Source organism: Talpa occidentalis, unplaced genomic scaffold (genome assembly GCF_014898055.3).
Source record: "Talpa occidentalis isolate TD23 unplaced genomic scaffold, MPIMG_talOcc4v2.1 talOcc4.7, whole genome shotgun sequence".
In the NCBI taxonomy this organism is placed as follows: domain Eukaryota; kingdom Metazoa; phylum Chordata; class Mammalia; order Eulipotyphla; family Talpidae; genus Talpa; species Talpa occidentalis.
This window is the reverse complement of record NW_023605083.1, coordinates 46886202-46904755: the sequence shown is the minus strand read 5'-3', so window position 1 is coordinate 46904755 and position 18554 is coordinate 46886202. Positions and strand designations below refer to the sequence as shown.

General features: G+C 41.0%; 1 protein-coding gene across 7 annotated transcripts in view; it reads right to left on the bottom strand.

Annotated features, from left to right (window-relative positions):
• The window catches only part of LOC119230973 (transducin-like enhancer protein 4), a 134865-nt gene that overhangs the window by 9239 nt on the left and 107072 nt on the right, over positions 1-18554 (bottom strand). For all 7 annotated transcript variants that reach the window (XM_037492567.1, XM_037492569.1, XM_037492571.1 and 4 more), the window contains 6 exons: positions 12184-12303; positions 11350-11403; positions 10414-10566; positions 8793-8925; positions 8178-8371; positions 7596-7672 (listed from right to left, as the gene is read on the bottom strand). In XM_037492567.1, coding sequence (XP_037348464.1) covers positions 7596-7672; positions 8178-8371; positions 8793-8925; positions 10414-10566; positions 11350-11403; positions 12184-12303 — 731 coding nt within the window. The remainder of the gene's footprint in view (positions 1-7595; positions 7673-8177; positions 8372-8792; positions 8926-10413; positions 10567-11349; positions 11404-12183; positions 12304-18554) is intronic.

Genomic DNA, 18554 nt, shown 5'->3' with positions numbered 1-18554 from the left:
CTTTCTCTGCAGATATAGAGGAAGGTTCAGAACGGTACAATAAAAGTAGAGGAAATACATTAGGTTGCTGAGGGAAGGAGATGCCAAGCTAGGATGACAACAGGCCTGAGATTTCTTCAGTCAAATCAGTAGGACTCAGAGACACACTGGATGTGTGACAGAGAGAAATGCTGAGGATGACAAGGCCAGGAACCCGGGTGATGGACTGATGCCAGACAGTGAGTAACAGGAACGCCTACCCGAAGGTTACACACAGCAGGGGAGTGAACAGTTCGGTTTTCTTTCACTTGAGGGTGGATAGGAACCCAAATAGTTCAGGAAGCTGAGCAGTGCAACTGAGAGAGGGGCTGGGGTAGAAAGAACCAATATGTGATCCAATGTGTGGTCATTCACAAAGTGAGAGTTGAAGCTAAGAAAGGATAATCTGGGAGCAGATTATGCAGTGAGACCAGATGGAGAACCTACGAGAATGCTTTCATATAAGAAAGTGCAGTAGGGGCCTCCTCGGTGGCGCAGCAGTTGAGCACTGGGTTGCGAAGCTGCCCGCAGCCTCTGCAGCGCAGGTTTGATCCCCGGCTGCTCCCCGGCCACTCCCCGGCCACTGGAGGAGGGTCCCACATGGTGCACAGACCTCTCCTGACACCCGCTGCTCCCCTCAGCAGCGTATTTCGTCAGTCTGCCTGTTCTACTCCCTGCTCTGGCTCTGGTGAATTCTCTCACCCTCTTGCACTTCTGATTGTACCCAGTGCTTGTATAAAAAAAAAAAAAAAAATATATATATATATATATAGAAAGTGCAGCAAAAATGGAAGTAGATAACCACTGGAAAGCATCAAGTGGAAAAGGGGGAAGATTGTCACATGACAACTGGGAGATCTGACATGCATTTCCTGGGTACCCCAATGCACAGAGCACTGTGTTAACAGGACTGGAAATACAACACAAAAGAAAAACCGTATCCCCCTGCTCTCTTAAGTTTCGGCCTGGAGTTGGTGGGTTGGGGGGCCACAAGGCTAGCAGACGAGCAGTTTTCTTAGCAAGAGATTCGATATACAAGCATAAACATGTCAAAGGGTCAGTGTATGAACACTGGACTGCCAAGGTACACCGGAATTATGACAGAATGAGGACAGAGAATGGCAATGAGGGTGTGATGTTAAGAATGGGTATTAACTACAAAAGGAAAGACTATATGAAAGACATAGCAAATAAAAGGGCCAGACTGAGACAGAATGCTTATTACTCATTTAGTTGAAAATATGTATTAAATAACTACTACGGGGGCCTCCCTGGTGGCACAAGGGGTTAAGCACCGCACTATGAAGCTATCCGCAGTCTCTGCAGCATGAGTTCAATCCCCAGCCGGCCAGGGAGCAACCCACATGGTGAAGCAGACTTCTCCTGTGTCTCCCGCTGCTCCCCACAGCAGTGTATTTCAGTGGATCTGCCTGTTCTGCTTCCCACTCTGTTTCTGGTGAATTCTCTCACCCTCTGCACCTCTGGCCTGTACCCAGCTCTTGTATGCATAAATAAATCTTTAAAAAAAAAAAAAAAACAAAACTACTATGTACCAGGTACTACTGGGAGCCAAGGAATCAAAGGTGAACAAGAGAGAGAAAATCTCTTTCCTCCAGAGCCTATGTTCTAGAGGGAAAACAGATTAATAAGCAATCTTCAAGGACAATAAATGCTGTCACATACACACACAGTCAGATAAAAGAAACTAAAGGTACACAGAGGTCTGAGGTGATACGAGCCGACACCTGGATGAAGGACATGTCTTGCACATATAGGAGTAGGGGGTTCGTGAGCCAGGTAGTAGAACAGCAAATGCAAAGTCCATGAAGCAGAACCAAGCCATAAGGTCAGAGTGCACTAAGTGGAGAGTGACAGGGGCCATGGTGGTGAAGAGCCTCCAAGGATGCAGAGAATGGCTATTGTCCTGAGTAGAATGGGAAGTCACTGAACAATTTTACGTAGGGGAGTCACATGATTCAGTTAATACTTTGAATATCACTCTGGATGTTGGGTAAAAAATGGATTAGAGCAGAATGAATGAAGGAAAACTAATCAGGGAGCTAGTGCAGACACTTAAGGAGAAGCTGGTAGGGTTTAGGAGACAGTGAGAGAGTTGGAAACAGGTCCACAGATTACTCTAGATGGTTAGAGCTTGTGTTGGATGGAACACTTAGATTCTGGTGATACAGTGAAGGGCAAAGAAGACAGTCTTCTTTCTGAGTGGGCAAAGAGGTAAATGAACTTGAGAAGGGCAGAAATTCACTAGTGATGATGTGGTCCAAGCACTGAGACAAAATTACTGACAAATTTACTAGGGATTTGTCCTTACAAACATCAGTCACCCAGGCTCTGGGAGGAGGAAGACCTTAAGCCTCGTGTCAAGTCTAATAGTGCAATGGAGGGTTTTCTCAAAAATACAGGAGTGCTGTTCTGAGAAAGACGAGGGCTGGGGAGGTGGGGATGTGGGGAGGTGAGGACATGGGGGGCTATGGGACAGGTGACCATAGCTTTTGTCAATCCCACCACTAGTCCAAAAGACTGTAGGATGTGAAACTAATGAAAGGGTTACCCCACTTAGAGGACTGCAGGGAGGGGGGTCCCTCAGGAGAAAGCAGTTTCAGTTCAGACCAAGAGGGGAAGGCAGTAATGCTTGTAGAGGAAGGCTGAGATTCCGAGGCATGACAGCAGGGGAAAAAGCTAATTGATTTAGCAATTAAGAGGTCATGAAGACTAAATCTTCAAGGAAGAGAATGGAAGGTTATTTCAAGTTTAGATGGTGTTATACATTCTTAATGATAATTTACTTGAAAAGACATCCCTTCTCTTCCCTCCAGAATCACTAAATGGTTTTTAAAGAGCCTTGAGAATTTAAATAGTTAAGAAACCAGGCACACAATTTCTTCCCAGGTTTCAATACGACATTCTTCAACTCAACCACAACCACTTTGTGAACAACTACTATGTTACTGGAACTCCCTTAATAAGAGTTTCAAGAGCCTACTTTTATTAAGGACAATGTAGTCCTCTGTTTGCTATTAGCACATGTAAGATACTCAAGACAGGGGGAGGGTGGTGAGACTGCAAGTCCAGCACACTCACTTAGCAAATTTCAACAAATCCTCTGGCATGGGCTGATGTGTGTGATAAAAGCCAACCTTTCTAGAAATGACAAAAACATAAGCTTGAAGAACTATTTTCTCCTCCTATTCATTAACTGCATCAGTAAATACCACCTAACCACATATTCTGATCTTTATTCATGTTAATGATATAAACCCAGATAAGGCAATGGTCTTGCCCACAGCGCTTTATAACCTAAGGAATATGATGAGAAAGTACAGAACTACAATATCAGGTGGAAGCTGAGACGTGTGAAGTCCTGTGGTGACTGAAAAAGTAAAAATAAAGCTTTTGTTTCATGAGACATGGTATGACAGGTGGGTTTATGGAATGATTTCACTAGCGGAGGAGGAAGATGGTAAAACCATTCCAAGTGGTGGGAATAACAAAGAACAAGAGCTCCAAAAGGAGGTGGTAAAATGATCTGGGAAATTCCTAGATGGGTTTTAATCCAGCGCTTCATTTATTCAGCAGTGATTCCAGAGTAAGCAGAGAGAGGAGATGGCTAGAGAAACATCTGATAAAACTTATCAGAGAAATTCTAAGCCGAGTTAATTAAAGGTTTGGCTATTGTAATTTATAAAGTATGATAGAAAATTAGGTTCCAGGCGGCATATGAACCCACTAGCAGATAAGCCAGACCACAAGTACTTGTTGACAATTTACTACATGTCAGGTATTACTCTTATGTTGAAAAATACTAGCTTTATAAAAACAAAAGAACAGAAAAGGATTTGTGAATTTTGAGCAGCCTAAAACCCACAGAGACCTTTTGATAAACTGCATTTATATGCCATACCCTATAGTAACTAGTATCAAGGTTTTTATCTAATGGTTTTAGACTATAAAGTCTCATTTAAGTAGCAGATGAGGGAAAAAGTTTGTTTTTGGCTTATGTTGAAATTAAACTATGTTGTCATTCCAATTACATATTGAGTGGAACCCTTGCTAATTCACCAAAATAGATAAGACGACCCAATGTGAATTATCAAGTAAACGGTACTTTATTCATTAGTTTAAACACGTGCTTAATTATAATTTTGGATAGTATCTAGCAATTCATTTTATAAAAATAATTAGGACAGAGATGCACAACTATTATAAATCTTTCTGGAGAAAAGCAGTTACTTTTTGAGCATTGTTTGTGGTAGGGGTGGCCCTTAGGTGATTTATGATGGTTATATTCAGGCAGAAAAAGTAGTTTCTCTGTTGAAAAATATGTATAAGTCTAAGCTTCACAATTTTCTATCATATGCTCTAGAAAGCCACACAATATAGTAATTTCTTATGTAAAAATCTAAAGTGAAGATATATTATCTCTACACACATAAATTTATGTCTCGATGCCCAGTTATATATAAAAACATACCCATGACTGGAATATGGAGTCCAATTCACTCAATCTAATCTTCTTGGGCCATTTCTGCCCCTTATGATAGATTCCCTTGGGCAAGTAATTGAAAAACTGATACTATTCCAGGGCAAAGCTGAATGGGAAATGATGGTACAGTTAACTAAACAGCCACCAAGTACCAACAGTAGCAGTAAACATGTAACATGCTGTTTCATCCTCATGCCTTCCTTGTCTGCATTTGAAAGCGCTTGTTACAAACAAGTCCACTGAAGTGCACAAAGTTGAGGAACTGTTCAAAAAATCCTTCTCTTCCTAATTGTCTACTGGTAGAGTAAAAATTCAAACTTAGATCATCCACACTCCAGAACCACACTCTGTTAGCCACACCACGCTCTCTTTGGGATTCCTGGGGTTAGGTGTTGATTATATTAGGTGTGACTTCCCTTAGATCCCCAGAAACAAAAATTCTCAACCTTTCTCTAGCTCAACCCTTCCAAAAGGCTCTCCAAAATATTGAATGCTAAGACTTATGTTAGGGGGGATGTTGGGGGGAAAGGGAGGCCATCTCAATCAAACCAGTTGTGATCTGACAGTGGTTCAATGGGCCCAAACCAAGCCTGTCATTGCTTCGTTAAATACATCTAACGCTTTCACCCCTGGGACGACAGGTTCCGCCTCATTTGTTCCGGTGGTTACACTATAGTTGTGGGGGTGACTGCTAGTGAGAGCTAACTGGCAGCGATGATGCAGAACCTAAAAATGAGACAATACCTCTTCCCTGAGGAGTCCCTTCTTCCCCACAGGTTAGCATGGAACTCACACATACTCCAGTTATCCTATGACTTTGCTTTTTAGTCACCGCTTGAAACAGACCAAATTTTTAACCTTCAAATACATCAGAGTTCTTGGTCAACAAGCCTTGTCAGTCAGTCAACAACTATTTGCAGAACAAGTACACAGAATTTCATGGTAATTGATATTTATACCTCCAACTCTCAAGGAACTGAAAGTCTAATTTGCCTTGCTTTCCTTATTAATCACTCAAATATTTACTGAGCAAGTTGGCTACGGAGCAAGCATTGTGCTTGATGCAATAGGGAAGGGTAGAGAAGCGAGTTACAGAAGGATGAACCACAAATCTGATGCATCAGGTAGACAGAGAAGGAATCTAGATCAGCCATGATGATGCTGAGGTCAGGCAACATGGGGAGAAAAAGGGGACACATGGGAAAGGACAGGGTGACAAACAAGTGCCTGAGTGGATAGTAGTGAATGAATAAGCAATGGGGGCTCAGATAAGTAATCACATATTCTTCCCTCTCCTTCCTCTCTTTCCCGGCCTCTCCATCGTCTTCTCCCCTATTTCCCATTCATCCATTGAACAAGTACATACTATGGGGGCCAACTATGAATCAGGCACTGTTCCAGGCAATGGAGCTACTTCTCTAATAGAGAAGCAAAAAGTTCTGTTCTGCTCTCATGGAACTTATATTTAAGCAGAGAGAAACATGAAATGGTTCTAGACAAGTATGAAAAAGGTAGGGGAATAGAAACTGATGAAAAGGAAGGAAGAGAAGGATGCTATTTTAATAAGCCTGTCAGGGCATAAGTGACATCTTAGCAGAGACTGGACGTGAGGCAGCAGACAGAAAAGTGCCATCCCAGGAAGGACTAAGAGCAAATGACCTGAGGCAGGCAAGCAACCAGGGAAAAAGCTTCTGGGAGGAGGGGACTTTACCACTATTGAGGGTCAAATGTGGCTAGCAGAGAACACTAATGACTGGGGAATCAGCATGTGTGTGGTTTGCTCAGTGAAAGAGGGTACCAAAGGAAACAGCGAGAGAATAAAGATAAACATGGGACTAGCAAAGCAGGGTGCTGCGTCCAAAGAGAGGAAGGATGGGGCCTCCCTGGTGGCGCAAGGGGTTAAGATGCAACCCATGAAGCTTCCACAGCCTCTGCAGCATGAGTTCGATCCCCCTGGCCAGCCAGGGAGCAACCCACATGGCACAGCAGACCTCTCCTGACTCACCAGCTGCTCCCGTCAGCAGTGTATTTTGTCAGTCTGCCTGTTCTGTTCCCCGCTCTGTCTCTGGTGAATCCTCTCACCCTCCCGCACATCAGGCCTGTACCCTAGCTTGTATGCATAAATAAATGAATCTTAAAAACAAAAAACCCCCCCAAAACCCAAAAAACTGGGCCTCCCCTGGTGGCACAGGCGGTTGAGCACAGCATTGTGAAGCTGTCCGCAGCCTCTGCAGTGCCAGTTTGATCCCGGCCGGCCAGTGAGAATCCCATGTCGAAGCAGACCTCTCCTGTCTTGCCCGCTGCTCCCCTCAGCAGTGTATTTCATCAATCTGCCTTTCTGTTCCCCGCTCTGTCTGTGGTGAATCCTCTCACCCTCCTGCCCATCTGGCCTGTACCCCGGTTCTTGTATAAATAAATAAATAAATAAATCTTTAAAAACAAAAAACAAAGAGAGAAAGGATGAAGTACGCTAGGAATTTAAAGGAAAAGCGATTGTTACCTTATAGTAAAGTCTTACAGCAGAGATAACTATACAGAGGAGTAATAAAATGGCCCAATGGATTGAAAGGGATGTGGAATGAGATATGAAGAGATTAGAATGTGTAAGAGGCTGGGACAACTGATGTGTTTTCCTTTATAAAGGGGTTGTGAATCCACACTCCACATACCCAGTCCACAGGACAAGCAGCAACTTTTTTGTAAAACACAACCGAGCAGGCCACACTTCATGCTTTCAAGTTTGACCTGTCTTTTCCCAACATGCTCAAAATTTGAGCATCTAGGTTTGTACACAAGACTCTTTCTCTTTCCTGGGCAACATCAGTAACAGACATAGAGAAGACCTGGCTGCTGGAGATGCCCTAGCAATTTGCATTTTCATGTGAGAAGCTCAGGATCTTAAATTGAAAATATAAAAATGCCACCTTATTACCTCTCTTCCTTATGCTCACAGATATAAAAACTCATTAACAAGAAAAAAGACACAAGCCATGGGAACTCCCTAGCACTGTCTACCAGTGCTTACAGTTTCAAGGGTCAGCAGGGACCTGGCATACAGGGGCACTGAGATACTCACGGTTTTCCTCCTGGAATGCCCGTCAGGTTTGGAGGTATTGCTGGCACACGCATGTGATGGTGTGGATCAAATCCAACCTACAATTTTTCCCAAGCAAAACAACAAAAACAGACATAGTTCCATTAATCTGTTACATCCTATTCAATCTTTTTAAAACCTTGGGAGAATAAAGCCTTTAAAAATAAGACCTTAGAGATATATACAGAAGTATTTATTGATGAAACAATTAGATATTTATGTTTTAGTGACTATATATACATGGGGGTGAGGCTTATATGAAAACAATTATATTAATAATTACTGACACTCATGAAGGAACTGAAGAGTTCACTGTACATCCATTATATTATTTCCCCCACTTTTACCACATAAAAATTGAAATAAATATAATGTAAACAAAAAAAAATCCCTCACCTTACACAAGAAAATGGTTCTAATAATGTAACACCACATCATTTAATTCAAATACACAAAGGTCCCCCAAGAATAAACTCTTCAAATTATACCTACTTCAGCATTAACAAAACCATGGATGGCAATTCTGTGCATCCTGGAATACTTGTTTCTAACACCCACACGTACCACTGGTGATCTCCCATAGGCGGCGGCGGCTGCGGCGGCGGCTGCAGCAGCGCTCATCTGCGGGGAGATGTTGTGCAGGCCGGCATAGGCAGCACCGGGGCTGGTCAGCTCCCCGTTCATGCCCGCATGGGGCACAATCCCAAATGGGGTTGGATATGGACAAGGTACTGCCATTGGGGTCCTTAGACTTGAGGCTATAGACCAAAGTGGAAGGAGGAAAGAGAAAAACCAAGAACAAAGGAAACAATGGTAAGACATTTTTATATACCTTGAAAAACAGGAGCTATGATTCAAAGGAATTCATTTTAATATCCTCAAAAGTCATTGAGGTTTTCATTGGGGTTCATTCATTTATCTTACTTTGTTGAGCCTACTATGTGCACCAAACTGGGACGTGGCAAGCACTTGGTTCAGAGTCAATCCCTTTTTCCAGTGGCCACTTAAGGCCAATTATTAGTATAATGTACCACGATCCTTATATGGTTTTAATTTTTTTTTTTTAAATAAGCATGAGTCCCCAAAGCACAAGATATTTTAACTATGTATGGAGAGAATGTCCACTAGAAAACAAACATAAGAAAGAAGGATAAATATGTAAAAAAATTTCTTACTAACCCAAGGGGTCGACTCCTGGAGGTTTTCCAGGCACAGGTCTCAATCCGGGAGTGGAATTACTGCCTGGGGTGGGTGCGTCGGTTCGTGGAGTTGGGGTATTGGACTTTGAAACAGGAGTAGTAGATTTTTCATTCTAACAAGAGATGTATGGGATACACTGACAATTAGAATGCAGTTTTAAAGTGATGTCAAACATTTAAAAAGGTAAAGGAGAAGGAAAGGCAAAAGGAATGGAAAAGGTTCTTCAGCTTGGGCTTTTAATTTTACTAATTAAAAAGACCTAACAAAGCAACATAAAGAGTTTCCTGGGCCTCCCCTGGTGGCTCAGCGGTTGAGCGCTGGGCTGCGAAGCTGCCCGCAGCCTCTGCAGTGCCGGTTCGATCCCCGGCCGCCGGTAAGAGTCCCACATGGCGTGCAGACCTCTCCTGCCGCCCGCTGCTCCCCTCAGCAGTGTATTTCGTCAGTCTGCCTGTTCTGTTCCCCGCTCTGACTCTGGTGAATTCTCTCACCCTCCCGCGCTTCTGACTGTACCCAGTGCTTGTATAAATGAATAAATTTAAAAAAATCTGAATTAACCTCAAAAAAAAAAAAAAAAAAAAAAAAAAGAGTTTCCTGAGACCTCAAAACCAATGGTCAGGAGGACATAAATTGAAATTGAGCTTAGGATAAAGTAGACCATTTCCAGGAAACTGGTCTGAGTCAGACAGAAGGTGACAAATCATGACATCCTGACTGTGACCAGCCACCTGCCAGTCTAGTGGCTTTGATTTAAAGCTGAGTGTTTGAAATCAGGCTCTGGGTATAGACTGAACAAAGAGATTTTCTGGTTACAGGTCCCATTAGAAAAGATCTAAACCTGAATCATCATAGAGGTCAGCAAAGAGGAGTTGCTATTACAAGAAGGCCAGGAAAAAACAACAGAGAAAAACTTCACCTAGCCTTCTGCAGAAATACCCCCCTAATTTGCAGACAAACTAAGGAATTTTCTTTCCATTAGCTGAGAATTCAAAAGGTTATTTGAAAACCGAATCCGCCTTTCCCTTTTTCTTTTTTTAATGTTATGCTGCAAGGAAATAAGTGGTGAGGAAAAAGGGAGACACATACAAAATGCAATTAACTATCGAGCCACAGAAGGAGTATGGAGAGATTATCCTGACTTGCAAGCAGTTTCATTTTTGCATTTGTGATTTGTGGTGTGAGTCAAGGTAGACTTTTGTAAGTGACAGATTACTTTTTAGATAGGAAGGGAAAATTATTACAGTCATATATAGCTTGGTAATTCAAACAAAACTAGCAACAAAATCACATCCAAGCCCAAAACTAAATTTATCATAAACCACAGGTGACAAAACCCATCCCTGCAATCCCAGAATATATTTCTTCATCAGCAATGAGACACATTTCACTCAATTTCCCCACACTCTTTCTCTATCCTTGCGAAAGACTGACAAAACAAATATCCATCACCAACACATCAGTAAACTAATTCTGCTCTGAAAATACTATTGTCAATTAAACCAGAAATAAAGTTAGAAAAATGTGAAAAATACAAAATTAAGGAAAGAATCAAACTCAACCATCTTGAAAGAGGCAATATTAAGAAACATGGTAAAGAACTTACAAGGCTAAGTTCTTTGGATTTGGAGGAAGGAGTACTGCTGGAGGATGCGATTGAGGCTGGGCTGATAGGGGCATCTTTCTTGAGCAGGCGTGTCTTGTCCAGTCCATTCTCTCTGGGGGAATGTGTTGGGCTCCCTCGAGGGGATGATGGATCCTATAAAGGCACATGAGGGTATGAATGCAGCACAGCACAATGACAATGCTGAAGTACCTGGGTGTGGACCGTTCTAGTCAAAAGCTTTTAGCAGCTTAGAAATACAACATGTTCTGGGATAGATAAGACTCACTGAACTGCTGGAAGATAGTACTTGGAATTGAGGTCAAAGTACTAGGACCTCCCCAGTGGCACAGCAGGTTGAGCGCAGCACTGTGAAGAAGTGTCCGCAGCCTCTGCAGCCCGGGTTTGATTCCTGGCCAGCCAGGGAGATACCCACATGGCGGGGTAGACATCTCCTGTCTCACCCGCTGCTCCCCCCAGCAGTGCTTTTGGTCCTTCTGCCTCTTCTGCTCCCCGCTCTGTCTCTGGTGAATCCTCTCACCCATCCGTGCCTCTGGCCTGTACCCCAGCTCTTGTATAAATAAATAAATCTTTAAAAAAAAAGTACTATAATATTTATACTACTTATTTATTAAAAAAAAACCAGAATCCTATAAATCTGCTAGTATCTGCCAATGAGATCTGGAAGATGAACACCTAAGTCTGGCGTGTGTGCATGGCAGCACATGTGAGTCATATCTGGTGAAAGCAACATACTCGTACATCACAGAAAAGAATGGCAATAGAAAAAAAAATCAGTAATATAAAAACAAAATTTTTACATAAAGAAAATCTATATTCCTTTAGAGCTTAAGAAAACATTTTGGTTACTAATAGTTTGGACACTATTCCTTGTTACTGCTGAGTAAAAGCAAGAAATTAAATGAGCCATAAACATACCTCATTGGAAACGTCAACCACCAAGTTGTCATCACTCTTCTCGCCATCGCTGTCCTGCATTGACAAGTTAGAAGCATTATCTCCTCTTCCAGAAAAAAAAAAAAACCAAAAACAAAAACCACCAGATTTCCCCTAGATAAATCCAGACTAACTCGAGTCTTGCCTATACAGGCGGGTGTGATTTAGTCTGTCAGTATTTTAAAAAATCAGTAGCCACAACTTTAAGTTGGTAATTTTCACAGAAAAATCCAACTTTACAGCTTTTCTCTGGAGGTCTGCAGTCTTGCAGGTGCAGAACAGGGACCACTCATCTCCACACAAGCCCCATCCAGGTTTTTTCCCTTTATTATGTGGCCTGAAAGGCCAGTCACTGAACGAAAATGAGTTTCAACACATGCCAGGCACATTCTGGAAGTTGCTGCAACTTCTATTCAACTGAACTTGCTATATTCCCCAGCACGTACATGCTAGATATTGTAATAGGAAATCTATGATTTTACATCTTTTCCTTAACAATTTGAGCCAACCACAGAAAATTCAACCACTCTGAAATACATGGATGGAAGCAAATATATCTGGAGAAATAACAATATGGGGCCTCCAAGTCTTCCATTAAGCTGCCAGATAAAGCACTCAGTTTCACTCACACACACGTGCACACTCCTGCACATACAGACTTCAGCTAGCCAAAGGAGAGACACTGCCATAAATGCTGTAATTCTCCTAGTTTGCTGTTATCCTGTGTTCTGGTTTTGGTTGGTGAAGGCAGACTGATAAAATGGAGATTGACAAAAGGCTAAGTAAACTGGCTAAAGCAAAGGGGAATAAACTTACATAACGAGCTGCAATTTCCTTTTCCTCAGTTTTCTGCTTTTTGCTATCAGAGGAATAGTCTGTGGAGTTTCTGTGCTTCTCAGCACCTCGGAAACTGGCTGATGGGGATACCGAAGAGCTCTGGAATTAGAAAGGGAAGCAGCATTGAGAAATGATCATCCATTTAACAGTGTGATCTTTTTTTAAAAATCACTTGAGACTGTATTTCCATTTTGTTCATTAGTACACATTTGAAAAGCTGCTAAGAGGAGCCAGGAGAGAGGCTAGAAGGTGAAGGAAGAGAACAAGAGGTACAGAAGAGAAGACAAGGTGAAAGAGAAAAGGGGGAAGGAGGGTGAGCAGAGGCTTGAAAAGAAGGGGAAGTAGAGAGATGGGAGAGGCAGTGAAGGAAAAAGGGAAGCAGGGAGCAGTGTAAAGGCAGCACAAAGGAGATGTTTATATTGTACTCATGTGGAGCCAGAGAGTTGGAAAAGGGAGCAGACAGAAGATGAAAAGGAGGAAAAGGTCAGCCTTTCTCTTTTCAAGTGTGCTGGCTAATGGTAAGCCACTAAGTCAAACCTCTACAGATAAGCTGTGAATAAATTAGTGACCAGTTTGAGAGATGGAGAGAGACACTCTTTGGTACTTAAGGACCCAAAATTGGTGATCATATGACCATATGGTGCTAAGTTCAAAATTTTGCTTAGTCCATCCCCAATCCAGGGCTCTGATCTTGTCTCAAGACTGAACTTGTTGCTCCCAGGGCTCTAGGCATTTGCATTCCATCTGCAGCCTTTCTTCTTGGTTTTTGAGAATGTGCTCTCCCTCCCTATCTTTCTTTTGAAATACTCTTCATTCTTAAGAATGGGTTCTAATGTCACCTTTCAAAGCTCCCACTGAAGCTGTCAGGCAGAATTAATCACACTTTCTTCTTTGTTCCCGTAACATTTTTGTTCACCCAATGAGCAGAGCACTTGCAATCAACTTATGGCTATTTGTTTACAAGGCACCTCTCCCATTCTAGGGTATGAATTCCCAAAGGGGGCAAGAGCACACAGCTCAGTGAGCAGCAAACTGCCCAGAAATATGTTGAACACAAATGAAGGAATACCCTCTCTACACTCCTCAATCTTAATCCAAAATTAATGTGATATATTGCCTTTAAGAGGGCCATGAACGGTCCACAGGAAATCATCAGAGTAAGATCAGAGCAGTGGTGTCTGCAGGAATCATCTTTACCCTTCACCTAGATGTTTTCATCCCATTTACGTTTTATTTCACAAAAAGAAAAAACTGACTGTATATGTGGTATGATTAGCAACTATCTAAGTCTTCTGACTCTGATACACTCTTGTTATTGCTGATACACTTTTGTTATTACTCTGTCCAAAAAGAAAAACTGATTTTTAAATGATGAAATACTTTCTTAAAAATGAACACTAAATGGTAATCCTTATTTAGATCTATTATGTTTACTACTGGTACACAAACACAGGTAGATACATTTCTCTTATAATACATGTAGTACTTTATTTTTGAAATTTACTGGAGAACAGACTTGTATGTTGGAGTTTCCTGGTAGAATGATAAAATAGGTAATTATCAGTAACATTTAAAGGTTAAGCTTCACAATGGGTGCTGGGGCAATCAGCAGTGTTCTAATAACATAATTGCTCTGGAATCAAATTGGACTTGGCAGGGACACACACCATGAATCTTAAAGTCCACCACTCTGCCACTGGAAGGCCACTTGGATCATTGCTGGGCACATGAACGGGAGGAATTCAATAAATATTGCTAAAGCCATACTTTTAATGGACTTTTTTTTTTTTTATTTCTCCCATTTTTCAAGTTGTATTTTTTTTTATTGAGGTTGACAGTGGTTTACAGCACTGCATGATTTAGGGGTACAGGTTCATACCTCTTCAGATATATGTTACCATACCACACCCAACACCAAAGCACCAATAATGGCCCACCATGGACCACTGGGTGCCCTACCTCTATGTCCCCACCCCTCATCCTCCCACTTCCGCAGAAATCAGATTTCAAAGATTTATTTTGGTTTTATGTGTTCCTTTCTTTCCTTATGGTCCACATATGAATTAAATCACTTGTTTTTTTTTTTTTTTTCTTATTTCACTGAGCATACTTCCCTCCAGTTGCATCCATGGTGTTCCAGATGGCATGACTGTTTAATTATTACTCTTGTAGAGTTGAGTAGTCCATTGTGTATATATACACAACATTTCCTTTACCTGCTTTATCCACTTATCTGTCCTTGTGCACTTAAGTTGCTTTCACACCTTGGTAATTATAAACAGTGCAACAATGAACCAGACATACATGTATCTTGTTGAATTAGAGCTTTTGTAGTCTATAGATACCTGAAAGTAGAATCCTGGTTCAGACACTATGTCTATTTTTAATATTTTGAAAACACTTTATACTGTTTTCTACAGGAGCTGGGCCAGTCTACATTCCCAACAACAGTGTGTGAGGGTATCTTTTAACCCACATCCTGTGTGTTGTTTATGGTCTTTTTGATATGGGCTATTTCAAAGGTGTGAGATGGTATCTCATTGAGGTTTTGATTTGTATTTCCCTGACAATAAGTGATGATGAGTATTTTTTCTTGTGCCCATTGGTCATCATCTTTATGTCCTCTTTGTAGAAGTGTCTATTTAGCTCCGCTGCTCATTTTTTGATTGGGTTATTTGCTTCCTTGTTGAGATGTATGAGTTCTTCGTAGATCTTAGATATCAGTCCCTTGTGGAATGTTATGATGTGGAAATATTTCCTCCCATTTGTCAAGGTGTCTTTTTGTCTTAATGATAGTTTCTTTCACCGTGCATCCGCTTTTTAGTTTGATGTAGTCCCATTTGCTTATTTTTGCTTTTGTTTCCTTTGCTATTGTAGTTGAATCCCCAAAGACATCATTGAAGTTGATGTTGCGAAGTATATTGCTTATGTTCTCATCTATGAAAGGTTAGATATTTCCCAAGCTTTCTACTAAAGAAACCTACTGGAGCAGCATCATCACTGCATAAATCTACAAATTATTTAATGTCTTTTTAGAGTTTGATCATATAAATCTATCAGCAACTTTGTTATGAATGGAGGGCCACAATCAGAAGCAGTGGTCAATCCAGAAGGTAAAATATCCTACATGGAAACATTTTGTAAAATGCTGTCTTTTTAAAAAGTAAACATTTATATTGGGATGTGAAAACCAAAGAAGATGTGTTTAATGAGGGGAAAAAAAGTGGGGGGGGGGAGAGGAAGAAATAAAAATAATAAAAAACTTTTAAGTCTTAAATGAAAAATCTAAATTGCTATGGTAGCAAAAGATAGGCTTCAAAGACAGTTATTTCCTATCATTATAAATTAGGTTTGCGATCTCAGTTTGAAACCCAAACACAGACTTCAGAGAGGCTGCTGACAAAGTCAGTTGGAAAACTGACACCCCCAGCAATCTAAATGGTCCTACCCTTCACCTATGTTCCTCTGCTACTTCTAGATCAAAGATAACAGTATATGAGAAAGAGTTGGTAGTGTTATAATTAAGTAATTTTAATAACAGGTAACAGAGATTTTACTAGCAGGCAAGAACATCTCTCTGGAGTCAGACTGCCTGGATTTGAGTCTAGAGTCTTCTACTTTAATAGTGGAATATAGCCCTGGGGATGTTGTTCAATCTCAAGCTCTCTGTACTCTGGGACAAAAACACCCACCCACCCCCTCACTGAGATGTTTTTGAGAACCACGTGAAAGAACCTACATAAGTACAAGGCATAGTCCCAGGCAGATAACTGAGTCCTTCTGCACCAGCCATTTGGCGCTAGGATTGCACTGCACTCCAGTCACTCCTACTCACTACAGAGATAGATTGGTGACCTGGCGTGGACCTCCTATTTTAAGAATCACATAAATACTATTCTAGGCATTTATGTAGCACTACCCCTCAGCATAAATATCAGATGGTCCATAATGATAGGGTTTCAATGGCTGCTATTAACCAAAACATCTCCTTTCAACAATCACAATAAGGATTTGGTTCCATAGTATACCAAGGCAGAACTATAAATACCACCTCCTCACTGAACATTCTAATTTGATTTCAAATGCACATGAAGCTAAACCTACTTTCCACTCACATAGGTGCAATGCTAGGATGTCCCTGTCTGCTCACAAGCTCCCATCCAGAAAAGAATATGCTAAAAGTTGCGTGGATAACCATGATCGAGAACTCTAAAACTTACTTGTTATGGCTTATTTGGTCATCAGCGTCACCTTCAAACACCCCATTTACTTGGTACCAAAGGGTAAATCTGTCTTTAAGAGTATACAGGGGACCAGAGGGCAGCAGCTACCACAAAAATACACTGTGTAGGGAGATTGCAAGTCCTGCTTCACCCCTAGCTTTACACCTGTTGTCCAGGCATTTTAGCGCTCAAAAACAGTCCAGCTTAGATGACAAATTATACCGCCACTCTAACTGTAGATCATTTAGTATAGGAGTTAGTTTGGGCTGGGGACAATCAGAGCTTGCTTACAGTAGTGGGGGTGGGGAGGATAGACTCGAGAGCCCAGTAGACCCTTTACTGACACCACTACCCAATGAGCTCCTCAATCATCACTTCCTCTGCAAAAAAACCAATGTCTGGAACAGAAACAAATATTGGTGACTTTCCTGAATTCAGAGAGGCCAAGCTACTGCTGGAGATCAGAAGGCACTCTGCTTACTTTCCTTCTAGAAGAAGGGACTTCAGGAGGAGTTTTAAATGACGAGTCAGCCAGAGTCAATTATGGCCACTAGGTCCTCAAAGAATCTCACAGTTACAAAATACTCACAGTTGTTAAAAAACTGATGTTATATCAAACTAACATAGTGCCACATCCCCTGCATTTCTGGTTGAAATTTTACTGTGCAATATTACACAAAATGTTCTCACAGAGGTCTTTATAACTGAAAATATTTTAACATTTATTATCTCATTTATAAGGAAATAACAAGGAGAGATGGGGAAAATAATCAATTGGAAAAAATTAAATAGAAACACATTAAAATGAAAAGTATTTGGTCAAAGCACACTTCTTACATACTGACTCATAATGCATGCAAATTCATGCAAATTAAAATTTAGAGCATGCTGGTAGTGAGAAACCCAAATATGGTATGACTCCTAGCCAGTCACTGGTATCAGTGTACTGCTCATTACAGTTAGGACTTTTTTTATAACCTGCTTGATTAAGGAAGTCATTAAAAACACAATCTGTATATAACCCTCACAGAACTTGCTTTTTCCAAATTAACATAAATCAAAATTCACCTTTAAAAATGACTGGGACTTTCTAAAGACCCGTCCTTGTTAAAACAAGTTTTAATAAAATCTCCATATAAAGCAATGAGTCTGTTCTTAATACATGTTTCATTTTTGTAACATTTTGTGAAAAACACATTCTTTAAAATGTTCTACTGTCCTCTTTCTGTTTCTACCCTGGCCAAGAGAAAGTTGATCAAGATAAATTTCTTTTGCACATAGCCCAGATTCTAGCAAACGTGAGGAATAATGACGAAGAGAAGCAGTGCACGCAAGGTCATATGCTCTATAGGTGCTACGGTTAGACATTTCTAGTGTCAAGACCAGGCTGTACCATTTGCTGTGTGGCCTCAGACAAATTAATGAAACTCTAAGCTTCCATTTCCCAGTGGGTCGAACAAGGACAATAGAGCACTTTCTTAGAAGACTGTTGGGAGGATTAGAGGAAAGAGCATGTTGTGAAGAGCTCAGTACCTAACATCACAAAGAACTATTCTTTTTCAGTTCGTGTGAACCCACCTTCCCAACCTTAGTCCATTTATGAATTCAGTTAACAAGTCTTTACTGAATACCCACTAAGTTCATAAGTGCAAAGATAGATGAAATCTATACCAACACTTCAATAAGGTTCCACGAGTGAAAAATAATTTAGAATACAAAAGTTCTACTTCCCCCTCATTTCGAGCAGAATATATAGGCACTTTAATATTCAGTCATTCATATTTTGTTTCCATGGCCTCAGCATTATATATTACTTGGTCAGGATAAAATGCCCTAATAATTTATAAGGTATCAATAAAATTGATTTTAAATTAGAACATTATCTTAATGTCCTCTTGGGGTTTCTTGACTGTTATTTCCTCTTCCTGGAATAAAGATGTTGGCTCTGCCCCAGAAATTTCATTAAATACAGTAACTGTAGCTGGCAAGCTGAACTGTTGGAACATAATTCTCTGACACAGAAGAAACAGGTTTGATTCTTGTGTAGGTACCATGGCTCTGCTCTCTTAATAGCCACTGTCTGCACGTGTGGTCCGTGTGCAGAGAAGAAAAGTATATCTCCTGACC